The 14,547-nt window shown below is 52.0% G+C and overlaps 1 protein-coding gene across 1 annotated transcript; it reads right to left on the reverse strand.

Moving 5' to 3' along the window:
- Positions 1-53: 53 nt before the first annotated feature.
- Positions 54-3,760, reverse strand: LOC144936069 (uncharacterized). The gene is made up of 4 exons (XM_078862884.1): positions 3,667-3,760; positions 1,948-2,059; positions 1,451-1,611; positions 54-651 (listed from the first exon to the last, which is right to left on the reverse strand). Exons 2-4 carry the CDS (start codon positions 2,016-2,018, stop codon positions 479-481), a joined length of 405 nt encoding a protein of 134 aa, XP_078719010.1. The 5' UTR covers positions 2,019-2,059; positions 3,667-3,760; the 3' UTR covers positions 54-478.
- Between the last annotated feature and the right edge of the window lie 10,787 nt (positions 3,761-14,547).

A 14,547-nucleotide genomic window follows, 5' to 3' on the forward strand; every position in this document is an offset into this window, starting at 1 on the left:
TCTCTTCACACTAAAGCCTCCATTTGTGAATAATTGAACGTTTATTGCATAGCGTCGCAAAAAACATTAACAATGCGTGATATTTTCTTGTATCGTATTTAAAATAGCATGTAATTTGAATATACAATTTCACACATGAGGCACTAATTTGTTTTATATATTTCTACATAAATACACTACTGTACATTGTAAAATTGGGAATAATTTCATTTCAGAATAGTCAAGGTACAAACAGATGAGGTTTTCCTTCCTAATGTTCATAAGTTTGCAATTATACAACCATAAAATTGTATCATAACCAAATAAGCAATAAAGCGGGTATAAACTAGCAAGCATGGGTAAAAATGCTTTGTCAGACCTTGAAAGGCTCATTAATGAAGGGCCACACTGAGGACTGGCTGAGATACACTCCCAGACAAAAGTGCACTTACGATAATACAGAGGCTGCGGCAGCCTTTCGCATGGTTCATATGGATGCTCACGTCAGGTGGAGAGCCCCGTTGGATTGCAGGGTGGGCCGCCGTGAAAATCCCCAGGGCCAGCCACCTGCCTGCGCAGACCCGAACTCCAAAGCCTCCTGGGCAGATGTGGCTGGCCAAGTCACTTTCTCTGGATAGCTGATTGCATACGCTCTCTTCTCCTCCTCTATTTCTAAAAAAAATTACACAAATAACTACAGTTAAGGCTCGATTACCCGGGTTGCCGATTAACCATACTTTCAAAGTATAAATTTCGATTTAAATTTCGATTTAAAGCTTTCGTGACTGCAGGGATTCATATTCTTGGTTCTTTAGGTAAAGTCACGTAGAAGGGAAATAATAAAATAATAAAACAATTAAATTCTAACGACGTTTCGATTGCAACACAAGCAATCATCATCAGGAAAAGTTTATTGCTGTGGTTTTCACACCTGATAATGATTGCTTATATTGCAATCGAAACGTCGTGAGAATTTAATAGTTAGATTTTTATTATTTTATTATTTCCCTTCTACGTGACTTTACCGAAAGAACCAAGAATTGCAAAGTATAGTTTTACTTGTCGCTCGTTTAATAATTAGTTGCTCCTCAATAGTCGAGGGTCTGTGACCACAGAGTACTAGGAAGTAAACATTACTTGAATAAACAATACTGATAAGCTCCTGCTTCACACTGATTTTATGTAAGCAAATAATTCATACGTTTGTATAGCAGTGATATAGATTAGTGACATGAGAAACAAGTGACTCGAGATGAAGATTAGTGAGCGAAACGAGAGATAAAGGACCTGAAGACAGAGGTAAAGAGCATCGGGTCATGCATCCTGACGTTACAAATGCACAACACTTCGTGATGTTCCGTCTGTAATACTGAAAACTTACGTCACGCGAATCGCCAGCACACGCAAATTATGTTTCTCGCCAGAATCGTAGTGAATCATCGCCGCTATCAAGCAGTTCAGCAGGGCTCACCACGTGAAGTGGGCAGTTGGCCCTTCGTCACAGGGCGCACGTGTCGAAGTTGCGTTGGGTCGAAGACCTCCACCTGCGCAATGGCGGGTGGCAGGTTGGGCCGCGGGCGGCAAAGCTGCTCCAGGTGAGCCGTCAGGTGTGCCCGTTCCACAGGGTCCTGTCTGCATGGCCAAGCAAGCACAGTGCAGATGGACATTATACTGGTAGGGACCTCCTGGTTACACCAGCCCACAGGGGATTATTGTGTCCGTCGTGCAGGGAGGGGCTGGGTGGGGAGGGTGGGGAGGGGCTGGGTCAAAAAACGTCAAAAATCGCGTGAGGTCATTTATGGACGGCCCCTAAGACATTCCATTTAGCTAATTTGGTAATGATATCCATGTCATCACAATGTGTAATCCTACCGACGATGTGCCGAAAAATGACGTGTACAGTCGTCTAGTTATAGCTGTGAACATCTCGCGTTGCCCTTCTTTTGAGAGTGCCGAGCCGTAACTTACACGCGGTAGCCGGACAGGTAGGCAGGCAGGTGTGGCCGGGGACGTGATCCTTGCAGGTAGTGGCGCTGCATGCTGAAGCAGACGTGGCCTGGGCCCGGCCCGTGGCGGATCCCTGTAAAACCGACAGATGGCCTCGTTGGACAACGACAAGCGCACGGCGTTTAGACTGCGGTGTTGGGGTAAACGTGCGGTTCCTGCGATTATTTCTCACTGGCTGGAAGGGCCCTTTCTCGAGCGGTGTTCACTATAATTTACGGAGGGGGCGCCACTTTCGCCGATAAGACATCGGCAGCGGGAGGGCCCCCCACACCGCCGACGAGGGGGAGTGATGTCACTCTTTGTGTAGTGTCGGGGCCCGCACTAAAGGCCACCAGAGCCTGCCAGTGGCCCCTGGTGGCCTTGCAATGAAGAGCGCTGCTCTTGACTCTAGACCAGGGGTGGGGAACGTCGGGCCGTGTAAGGCAAGCGGAATCATTTGGTGTGGCCCTGCCAAGGCAAACCGCAGGCGGGGCTCGAAATTCAATAAATCTCGGAGCAAACCTGGAAAAGCAGTTGCGAGTAGCAACACCATCAATACCAGCTAACATCACACGCCTTGCCAAAGAGAAGCAGTTCCAGCCATCGCATTAGGGGCGAGTTACTTAAAAGTTTGACCGAATGTAACAGGCAAAATTTTAACTTGATAATTTTGTATGGCCCGCGAATGATGTTATACATATCCAAATGGCCCTTGGCAGAACAAAGGTTCCCCACTCCTGCTCTAGAGGGTCTGGAGGGCATTCTGTCCGATTCTTCCACGCCGAAGAGGCGAGAGAGCCACCGCACTTTGTCACACCGCACGAGACCTGCCGATCGGGACGGGGCCAAGACAATTGCACTTTTGTTTCAGCTGCCACACCGGGAGATCGAACCGGTGACCTCTGGATCGCAATTACAGTGTCATAATCGCCATGCATTAGCGTGAGGGCTGTGTGTAACTCTCATCTCCCTCCTGGTTTCTAAACGTTGATGACTTTCCCGTTCACCCCCACACCCGGTGGCTTTTCGGATGCCTCGCACTTGATGTCGAACAACCGATGGGAGCGGTGGCGCAGTAGTTAGCGCACTGCGCTACGAACCCCGCTCACGGCCGATATCAGTGGCGTCTGAACCGGTCCAGGGCCTCGTTAGGTCGTCGCAGCCTTAACACGAGTGCATGCTGTGGTGTCTTAACATCACCTCCGATTAGCACGGCTGGTTACGTACGGTGCGAAAGAAGTTCTGCATAGACGCCCCAGTGTTGTTATCTGCGCGCCACCGCTCCCCCATAACACGAAGATCACCCGTATAGCCTTCACAGACAGTAGAGGCAAGTGCTGTTAGCGAGCACTTGTGAAGGCCGACACGGTACACGAGGGGGTGGGTGGCCAACACCACGCCCGGCCGCCTTTGTCTCCCTAGTGGCGATGTTTACACACCGCACCAGGTACTCATTTGAGGCTGAGTCGACCTAGGGGAGCCCCCAGGATCGGTTCCGACATAATCGTCGATGGTTGTTTGGCCGTGAGCGGGAATCGAACCCGGGTCGCCAGGTTCGTAGCGCAGCGCGCTAACCGCTGCGCCACCGCTCCCCAAAACAACACACACACGAGCAGCACCGGCACGCGCCGTGGCTTCTTACACCAACACGCACAGTCTTAAAGACGACAGCTGCGACAAAGAAGGCCACGCATCTCTTACCGTGCCACACGACTGACCGACCGCTGCTTGCCCCCCGTGTTGGAATCTGCGGCTGGAGACTTGGCAAGACGATCGGCGTCGCCAGGCGGAGCCCCGCGACTCTGTTTGTTGCCGGGCACCGTGGCGCGCCGCGGTGGTGGGGGGGGGGGGGGCTGTGTGGGGGTGGGGGCTGTGTGTGGGGGGGGGGGCTGTGTGGGGGGGGCTGTGTGTGGGGGGGGGCTGTGTGGAGGGGGCTGTGTGGGGGGGAGGGCTGTGTGGGGGGGAGGGCTGTGTGGGGGGGAGGGCTGTGTGGAGGGGGCTGTGTGGGGGGGGGGGCTGTGTGGAGGGGGCTGTGTGGGGGGGAGGGCTGTGTGGGGGGGAGGGCTGTGTGGGGGGGAGGGCTGTGTGGAGGGGGCTGTGTGGAGGGGCTGTATGGGGAGGGGGGGGGCTGTGTGAGGGGGGGGGGGCTGTGTGGAGGGGGCTGTGTGGGGGGGGGGGCGGGGGGCTGTGTGGAGGGGCTGTGTGGAGGGGGCTGTGTGTGGGGGCTGTGTGGTGGGGGGCTGTGTGGAGGGGCTGTGCAGCTCAAGTGCTGTCAGATCCGGCACCATGAACACACCTGAGTGACTGTAAGCAGTCATTGTTGTCCTATCAACATTTTGTTTTTAGTAAGACCACTTGGTCTCCGCAACCCCCCCATCTACCAACCCAGTCCCCAACAACACAACTAAGGTGACTAAGGTCACAGTACACAGAGATCATAGTCAAATGTCCACGCATGTTGTTAACGCTGTGTTAGGCATATGTCCCATGTTGTGTATCGGTGTGTTTTGTCGCTGCTACGTGGCCATTGTTCTCCGCGCACATTCAACATTTACCCTGCACTGTTGCCATGCCGCACCCCCACACACTCCATCCAAGCCCTGAGAGGCGTGGGAGAGGGCTGTAAGCCCGCGTTGAGAACTGCTGAACAAAAGAGTCTAAGAGTGTTGGTCCTCTTCTTGGTTCTTTCGGTAAAGTCACGTAGAAGGGAAATAATAAAATAATAAAAATAAAACATAATAAAATAATTCTCACGACGTTTCGGCCACAACGCAAGCAGCCGTCCTCAGGTGAAGAACAGTTGGTCCCGGTTCATCACATTGGGGTGCGAGGGGTGATCGCCTCCATCGGAAGACCTAAACCAGTGCTGGAAACTCCACATTTCCCACTGGCGTGGTGAGTATTCACCAGACAACCACTGTCGACTTCTTCCATCGTGGTAGTGTATTCATTTCATTGATACGGTATGCTAATGATCTGCATCGGCACCCCTTCTCAACCCCACGTGTGAGTCAATGGTTGTAACTGTGGCACGATCTGGACAGATAGCAAGAGGCACTACATAGTACATGTAAGAATACGTACCTAATTTTTTTTTATTTCTTAAAAGCCCCTCTAGTTAAAAAAATAAGACATTCAAAGACGGATTTTTTTTTTATACCTCAGCGATTAATCAATGAGAAATGCACTCCTAAAAATATATACCGTGTGGAAATGTAGTTACATTTGCTGATCTTGAGTAGGACTTTTTAAAATGGATTTTTAACATTGTATTGATTTTACAAACCCACTACACTCGAATAAACAGCACTTACAGCAAACACATTTTTATTGAAACTTGGGGAATGTTAAGAGCACTAAATCCATGAACAGCGAGTTGATTTTACAGATGTCCACCTCTAAGCAGAGTTAAGCCTGGTTGGTACTTGCATAGGAGCCTGGCTGGGAATACCAGGTGTTGTTGGTGGCTTAAGTTGCAATGTGGAGAGCGGATTGCAGCACAGAAAACAAATTTGAATCTGTGGACAGCTGAGTTGCCTCATTGCACGTGTGGGATTTCTCCAGGTTCTCTGGTTTTCTCCCACATGCCAAAGACTCGTTAACACAATTTGCCAAACATCTCAATCTAGGAATCTCCAGAAAAAGATTCTTTACCCAGTAAATAAACATCATTATTAATGTTATTAGAGTATTAGTGCCCTTTCTATACACTCATGTGTGTGTAGTGCTGGAGGGATAAAAGATCAGGATTCATTTTTTTTTCATGAAGTTCAATAAATATAGCACATTTAATTACACTTGAAAATTGTTCAGAATAAATTAGCTGTAACTTACATTGTGAAAGTATAACTGTCATGTATGTATCCAACAACTAAAGTATGAGTGCTGTCATTTATAAAAAAATATATATATATATATAAAAGGCCCTATATAAATCAGTGGGTCCGATGTAGGACCAATGTAAGATTTCTGGCTATGTTATTGTGGGTCCTGAGCAGGTGTATTGGTCCAATTAAAATGTGTCAGTCGAGTGTAATACTATGGGACCCCTGCAAGTCTATAAGTAATGTGTTACTCTATAGGTCCAATGCAAGCTTATGAACTGGAATCAGATCATGATGTAATGGCTATAACACATGAAATCAGCATCATTAGCCTAATTGTTGATGGTAGACATATGTACATTTTTATGCCCAAAAATAATCTTTACCAAGATGCAAACAAGGCCCCGTGCATTGTAGCGCCATATGGTTGTGCGTGGTCATTGCATCAACATTCACGTGGCTCCCAGTGCTACGTAGCTGATGTTGTACTTGTACTGCCACGAGCGGTCTCGGTCTCCCTGCACCGCCACCAGCAAGGTGCGTACCGTGCCTGGCGGCACAGGCACTTGGCCGCTCGCTCGGGGCTCCGTGGTGAGAGCCACTCCAGCCGCTGCCGCCACCACCACCAAGTTCTGCACCTCCACGCTGAGCGAGAGGGCGTAAGGGAGCTTGCAAGCGTTAACCACCTCCAGGGCCACACCGGAAACGCGCTGCCTCTTAAACAGGCACAAGCACCCACCACGAGCACACCCTGTCCTCTCTGTACGAGCACTCAACATGTCCTCTGCCATCAACTCTAGAGCAGCAGCAGCCAGGGATGGTTTGGGGAAATGGGACGGATCATGACGATAAGAGTCGCACACGCACAGGCGGGGGTCTACCCTCGGGTGCGCGCACTGCGCGTAGCGGCTGAATGGCGTGAGCCGCTCGTAGCGCACGGCTGCACCGCCGCCTGGCGTCAGCAAAACGGACACCGCAAATTTCTCACGAGAAGTCACTGGCAGACCATTCGACAGGCCCGGCCGCACGTAAATGTCCATCCTGACCATTGTGTCGGTGAAGGAATTGCTGTCCCCACTCACGTCTACCTCACTCGCTGACCCTTGCTCGGTTTGGACATTGTCGAACCAGAGAGCAACCAGCCTCTGGCACAAGCCTGGAACAGTTTGACCAGGGCTCCAAGGGTCAACCTGCTGCTGCTGTGCAAACAGAATCTCATTCATGTGCATCAAGGCGACCTCGGCGAACATGGCGAAGTAGGAGTCATTGTGCTGCGGACCCTGGTCGCTGGTGCAGATGCACACGTTTGGTTGGATCCTCGGTACGTCTTCACACGTCCTGCCCGCGGGTACGGCACTCAAAAGGCCGTCCCTGTTGATGCCATGGCGCTGCTGGAGTCTCAGGTCGCTTGCGTCAGCTGGCACGGCCGGGTGCTCGGCGAGAGCCCGCAGGGTTTGGTGGACATCCAGCAGGCTGACCAACCTACGCTGGTTCACGCCCAGGGCGCGCATCGCATCGGCTCCCAGCTCCTGTGCCACGGCGTCGGGCACCACTGCAAAAAACGCCGGCTGGAAGGTCTCCAGCCATGCCTGGGCAGGCGAGCTCTCCTCCAGGCGGCCGTACGTGTTGCCGTGGTCAGCCAGGATGAGCGAGAAGGTGGTACTGTCGGGGTGCGCGAGGAAGCGCACGTGCTCCGCCAGGTCGGCATCCAGGCCCTGCAGGCGTAGGCCCGTGTCCTCGTGCGCCGTGTCCAGGATCGTGAAGCTCAGCGCCGGGCGGCCGAGTGCCGCGAAGCTCGCCACGAAGTAGGTCACATAGCGCAGCAGGTAGGCGTGATGGTGGAGGCCATTGAAGCAGACGGCGTCGGGGCCGTGGAATACGTCACGCACGCCGTTCTCGGCCAGCACGACGCAGCTGCTGTAGGAGACGTCGACCCTGTCGATGCCAGCCCGGGTCAGCGCCTTCCGGAAGCGCCGCCGCCTGCGCTGCACCGTGTCGGGCCCGGGTGGCCGCACGCCGAGCTCCCGGACGAGCCCCCAGTCCCAGAGCCAGCACATGTCCTCGAGGTACAGCGTCTCATAGCCGCGCCGCTTGTAGTGTCGGAAAACGCGCTCGGAGCGCACGGTGGCGTCGGCCCCCGCTGCCTCGTTAACCTCCCCGGCCAGTAGCGCCTGCAGGGACTCCTGGGTGCGGCTCTTGATGCCCTGCAGCAGCTGGAAGTCGAGCACCCGGCCGCCTCGCTTGAAGCCATGCTCATTCAAGCGTCGGAATTCCGCCACAGTCTTGGGTAGCGAGCGGTAGAAGTGGTGCCGGGACACGGAGTCCAGCAGCAGCACGTTCACACTGATAACAGCGGGCGGCCGACCAGGCACATCGCCCGATTCTGTCAGTCTCTCTCCTGCATCGGTGCTATTAACACTCTCTCCAGCAACAGCCTCCTCCTCTGAATCACCCTCCCCTTCTGCGTCTTTCTCCTCCTTCCCCTTGTCCTCCTGGTCCTCGTCGTCCGCTGTCTTCCTTGGGGCTCGCCGAAGGGCCGGCGGGAGGATGAGCAGCTGTGTGATCTGCCGCCTGTCTCTGGCGGTCACGCAGCGCAGGAGGCAGAAGCCCGGGTGGGGAGCCCCGTGGCCTCGGGGCAGGAGGTCAGCATTGATGAAGGCCGCCGCCTGCGTGGCCACCTCGAAGTCCAACCAGCGGTAGGCGGCTGCGGCCTCGCGATACAGCCCGAGCGACACCGGGGTGGTACGGCTGCATAAGCCGTCGGCGCACACTACGTGCGGCGAGCTGCAGGAGGCGTTCTGAGAAACAAGAAGACCTCACTTAAGATTATAGAAACGAACACCACGGAGGTGAAGGGATGCCATCAATTACGTACGTGTTCACGATTGTGCTGTATCGCTCTCCGACGTGTCTTCCGGTTGTACCGCGTATTGTTCGGTATGATGTTTGAAGATTCACTCCATATGCTGGAAGCTTGTTCATGCAGTTACTGAAGAAATTCCCAGCATATAGAGTGAAAAGTCAAACATAATTTGGTTTGGTGTTGTTTATTTTCTGTTACTTTTATATAATATTTTCCTGGTTAAACTATTTCACCTGGATAATCCCTCGTCAGACTGCCAATTGTCACAAACATAGAAAACACAGTCATATGCGTTTGTTGATTAAATGAATTGTTTTACATACAAAAAATATTATACTGATGTCGGTGGAGGCCTTACGTGCAGCACACAGATGTCGCGTCTGCGCTGGTGGTGACACGACGCAGGAGTCTTGTTACGGAAGAGTTCTCGGAGGACCTCACACACCTCGGGGGTCGTTTCCCGGGGCCGGCAGCGGGCCTGGGGCCAGGGGGACTCGAGGGGATCTGGACCGCCTATCCCTAGCTCTCCGCAATGCTGCCATTCCTTAAACATACACGCAACGCCCGCATGGGGTGTGTGTGAGTGGTGTTGGTCCATCCTTTTACTACACGAAGCCTCATGCAAATTCAGTTGTCAGCTCGTGAGAATTCATACGCAGAATATTTACATTCCGGTATAAATACTTTCTCTGTAATGCGACAATACGCAGCTGGAGCAAGTGATGAAGGGATACACGGAGAGACAAACATCTGAGACACAGAGAGGGACATGGAAATAAACTGGGAGGAGACAGAGGCATAGAAAGAGACATGGAGGAAGACGGAGAAAGACACGGAGCGAGATGCAGGGAGTGAAACACATTTTCATAACATGGGCACTATTTCAAAAAAGTGCAGGCTGGAAATTACATAATTTTAGTACAGTAAATGTAAAAAAATATTAAACGAATGTTACAAATTTTTTTTTTACCGACTGCATGGGGCATGTTAGAGGAGGAATCATTCCGTTTCTGAAGAAGCTTCCATCGTGCCAAACAACGCGCGTTAAAACCCGAAAACACATTGGACAGGGGTCAAACCATTAACACAGAGGACACGGGCTCAGCGGCAATAACTGCTGTGTAAATTGAACGCACGGCCGTGTGCGCGTGAGATGCGGGAGCCGTGTCCATCTGCCAGGGCGCTCCCATTCGCTGGGTCTCCATTCGGGGTCCCCTTGGGTTGAGTGGAGCTGCAGGGCTCTGGCTGCCTGGCCGCACAGACGGGGTCTGGGCAGGCAAGGCAAGCCACACGTACACGACCTGCACACAGCACCACCACAGTGACGCCCACCGTCGGCATGAGCAGTGGTAGCCTTGGGCATGAGCAAACTAAGCCAAAGATGCAGGTCCCACGTAGCTCAAGGGGCCCTTGGTTTCATGAAGAAATTAGGGATGCACAAAATATAGTCTCGAATTAAGATCATAGTAACATTAACAGCCAATTACCATGAATAGAATAATTAAATCTCATCAATAGCTTGTCTGCAGCTATATTCTCAATTCATTTCTGTCCACTGCGTACATCGCATTTGTTTTGTAAGACTGTATCCTCTCATCTCTATCTCATTCCAACGTTTCTCTCATCTCAGTGCATCTCTGTACACTGTCTCTTGTCAACTCATTCGGGAGTCTAAACTGAAAGCACCACCTTATCATCAGCCACAATCAATCCACTGCTGGATGAATGCCTCCGCCAGGCCCGGGCGGCATCTGTCACCATCCTGCGATCTAAGAGCGCCCCCATCAGGAAAGTTGCATGGAGTTGGCTGCTCGGATATATTCCATCTCCATGGACCGTCCCGCTATTCTGTGCCAATTCCCTCGTCACGTCCACCCTCCTCGTTCCACCTCGTTCTTCCACCTCGTTCTTCCACCTTACCCTTGGCCTACCTCTCCTCCTCCTGCCCTGCATTGGTGGCAGGCATCTTCCACAGCCCTTTTGTGTGTGTCTACGGGGTGGTCCACATGTCTTGTGCCCCCGATTTTATTCTCCACAACTTTATATATTTAAAGTAATGTTCATTTCAAACAAAAATGCAATGTGCAAAGATAAAAACAAAATTAGGTGTCAATTGGCGGTCACGAGGCATCAGGACCACTAAATGTACTTTGTCTCTTCTTAGCACGTGCTCAAACCATCTCAAGTCCGGCTTCCCTTACCTTCTGAAAATGTTTGAACGATTCTTGACGTCACGTTTTAATGTCATGAGACGTGGCCGACTGGAGCGAGGCTAATTACACCAAAGGCTGAGTGCTAATTTTCGAACCTGGGTGACTGAATGCTGCGCAAGTGGCTGGGTTTATGGTGGTTGGATGACGGCATATCGCTGTTTTGATACTGACCACTGAGAGAGTGTATGCGGCGTGTTGGTACGGACTGCTGGTGTGTTGCTACTGGCTCAGTGGTTGACTGGTGTGTTGGCACAAGCTGACTCAGTATTGATCATTTGGTACTGGTTGACTGTGTGTACTGCACTGCTGTTTTGGTACGACAGTGGTTGACTGTGTGTTGGCTGTGTGTACTGGTTGGCTGTGTGCACTGGTTGGCTGTGTGTACTGGTTGGCTGTGTGTACTGGTTGACTGTGTGTACTGGTTGGCTGTGTGCACTGGTTGGCTGTGTGTACTGGTTGGCTGTGTGTACTGGTTGACTGTGTGTACTGGTTGACTGTGTGTACTGGTTGGCTGTGTGTACTGGTTGGCTGTGTGTACTGGTTGACTGTGTGTACTGGTTGGCTGTGTGCACTGGTTGGCTGTGTGTACTGGTTGGCTGTGTGTACTGGTTGACTGTGTGTACTGGTTGACTGTGTGTACTGGTTGACTGTGTGTACTGGTTGGCTGTGTGTACTGGTTGGCTGTGTGTACTGGTTGGCTGTGTGTACTGATTGGCTGTGTGTACTGGTTGGCTGTGTGTACTGGTTGGCTGTGTGTACTGGTTGGCTGTGTGTACTGGTTGGCTGTGTGTACTGGTGTTGTGTACTGGTTGGCTGTGTGTACTGGTTGGCTGTGTGTACTGGTTGGCTGTGTGTACTGGTTGGCTGTGTGTACTGGTTGGCTGTGTGTACTGGTTGGCCGTGTGTGCTGGTTGGCCGTGTGTACTGGTTGGCCGTGTGTACTGGTTGACTGTGTGTACTGGTGTTGTGTACTGGTTGGCTGTGTGTACTGGTTGGCCGTGTGTACTGGTTGGCTGTGTGTACTGGTTGGCTGTGTGTACTGGTTGACTGTGTGTACTGGTGTTGTGTACTGGTTGGCTGTGTGTACTGGTTGGCCGTGTGTGCTGGTTGGCCGTGTGTACTGGTTGGCTGTGTGTACTGGTTGGCTGTGTGTACTGGTGTTGTGTACTGGTTGGCTGTGTGTACTGGTTGGCCGTGTGTGCTGGTTGGCCGTGTGTACTGGTTGGCCGTGTGTACTAGTTGACTGTGTGTGCTGGTTGGCTGTGTGTACTGGTGTTGTATACTGGTTGGCTGTGTGTACTGGTTGACCGTGTGTACTGGTTGACCGTGTGTGCTGGTTGGCCGTGTGTACTGGTTGACCGTGTGTACTGGTTGACCGTGTGTGCTGGTTGACTGTGTGTGCTGGTTGACTGTGTGTACTGGTTGACCGTGTGTGCTGGTTGACTGTGTGTACTGGTTGACCGTGTGTGCTGGTTGGCCGTGTGTACTGGTTGACTGTGTGTACTGGTGTTGTATACTGGTTGACTGTGTGTACTGGTTGACTGTGTGTACTGGTTGGCTGTGTGCTGGTTGACCGTGTGTGCTGGTTGGCTGTGTGTACTGGTGTTGTGTACTGGTTGACTGTGTGTACTGGTTGGCTGTGTGTACTGGTTGACTGTGTGTGCTGGTGGACTGTGTGTACTGGTAGGCTGTGTGTACTGGTTGACTGTGTACTGGTTGGCTGTGTACTGGTTGGCTGTGTGTACTGGTTGACTGTGTACTGGTTGGCTGTGTGTACTGGTTGGCTGTGTACTGGCGTTGTGTACTGGTTGACTGTGTACTGGTTGGCTGTGTGTACTGGTGTTGTGTACTGGTTGGCTGTGTGTACTGGTTGACTGTGTACTGGTTGGCTGTGTGTACTGGTTGACTGTGTGTACTGGTTGACTGTGTACTGGTTGGCTGTGTGTACTGGTTGACTGTGTGTACTGGTGTTGTGGCACTGCCTGACTGTGTGCTGCGTTACCGTGCTGGTGAACTGGCTGTGACCCCCCCCCCCCCCCCTGGCTACTCTCCACCACCCTTCGGGCCACGTGGCTCACCTGCAGGGCCGCGCCGAGCACCGACAGCGCCAGGCACAGGCGCCAAGTCCTCGCGGGCCGCACGCACAGCCACGCGGCCACCATCGCCGCCAGGTGACCCCAATGCCACGCAGTTGACCCCAGTTCCACGCAGCTGACCTCCAGTGGCACGCAGCTGACCCCGTGCCACGCAGGTGACCCCCAGTGGCACGAAGGTGACCCCCAGTGGCACGAAGGTGACCCCAATGCCACGCAGGTGTGGCGAGCACGTGAGCCGTGGAATTGACACCCGACTGACACACGCGCACACGCTTGCCCGGTTTGTTACACTCTTAAAATAAGTTTGCTAGTCGGCGAATACTGGCCGCCGTTGGCAGTGCGCCGCACAAAAAGCAACAACACTGCAAGATGAAGTATTAAATAGGCGACGTTTCGGGCCAATGGCCTTTCTTCACAGCACACCGAGAGGCCATCGAGGGAGCCCAGTTTGGTTGTCACAGCGTGACCGCAGCCCGGGTTTATTTTTATTTAAAAAACACCGCCTTTGTATCTTCGGGCACCCTTCCCGTGCGCATTCTTTTCGAGCTGCCCGGTTTCTATGGGGACCCGACCGGTTGGGTGAGTTTGGAGGTTTTCGCAAAGCCCTCGCTGCTTTGCTTGCTTGCCGACTTGGTCGTGACTGGAGGGTTTTTTTGCGGGGGTGTTGCCCATCCCACCAATTGCATGCAGGCGAAGGAAGAAGACACGCGGCAAATGCTGCCGCTGCTGCCGCATACCCCTTCTTAAATTACCTGTGTGGAATTCGACCGCAGGGAGCGCACAACGCTGCAAAGTCGCAGGCTTTCCAAGATGAATAAACCCTGCTCGAGTCTCTCTGGACTGCATGCAACACGCTCTACGTTTTTTAAAATAATAAAACAGGTTATTCATTTAATTATAGACAGCACCTTGTCAATCCACGGCTAGGTTGAAGGCCCTCAAACCCATGCCGTCCGTCTCAGTGACAGGAGGTATTTGACCATACTTCACCACACTGGTCAGTGAGGGTTTGAAGGTGAGGGAGCACCACAGATTTGGTTCAGATATCGCGTGCCACTGATCTGAGCAGTGGCAGTCTCCAACTCGTATTATTATCGACTCAAATCGCTCTGGCTTCTCTATGAAAGGCCATTGTCCACAACGTCGCCTATTATATATTTTCAAGGCAGAGTTATTGACAAATGCGTTTTTTTTTCATAGATAAAATAGTTTTCACTTAACAGCCAGAAAACACATCGGAGTGCCACTCGCCACTGCTGTTAGTCGTGACAGAGAATCATGATCGAACTCAGGTACAGTATTTGAGTTTCTAGACAAAGTGCCCAACTGCACCCCAATTATTTGGCTTAATGATGAATCAACTGCCTAGCCACCGATGTTCCGTGCTGCCGTATACTTGCCACACTTCCAATAATGCGTTTTCTTTTCATGTCCAATGAAGGGCAGCACCAAATTTTTGCCCAAAAAAAGTGTTCAAAATAGACATTTTCATGAGACTTTTGGCCAAAAAAACTTGCCAATGTAACGCTCACCAATTATTAATGGGTTCCCATTTAGATGGAGACATTAGTGAGCTTATTCAAACG

The sequence above is a fragment of the Lampetra fluviatilis genome, chromosome 15 (assembly GCF_964198595.1).
Source record: "Lampetra fluviatilis chromosome 15, kcLamFluv1.1, whole genome shotgun sequence".
Taxonomy (NCBI): domain Eukaryota; kingdom Metazoa; phylum Chordata; class Hyperoartia; order Petromyzontiformes; family Petromyzontidae; genus Lampetra; species Lampetra fluviatilis.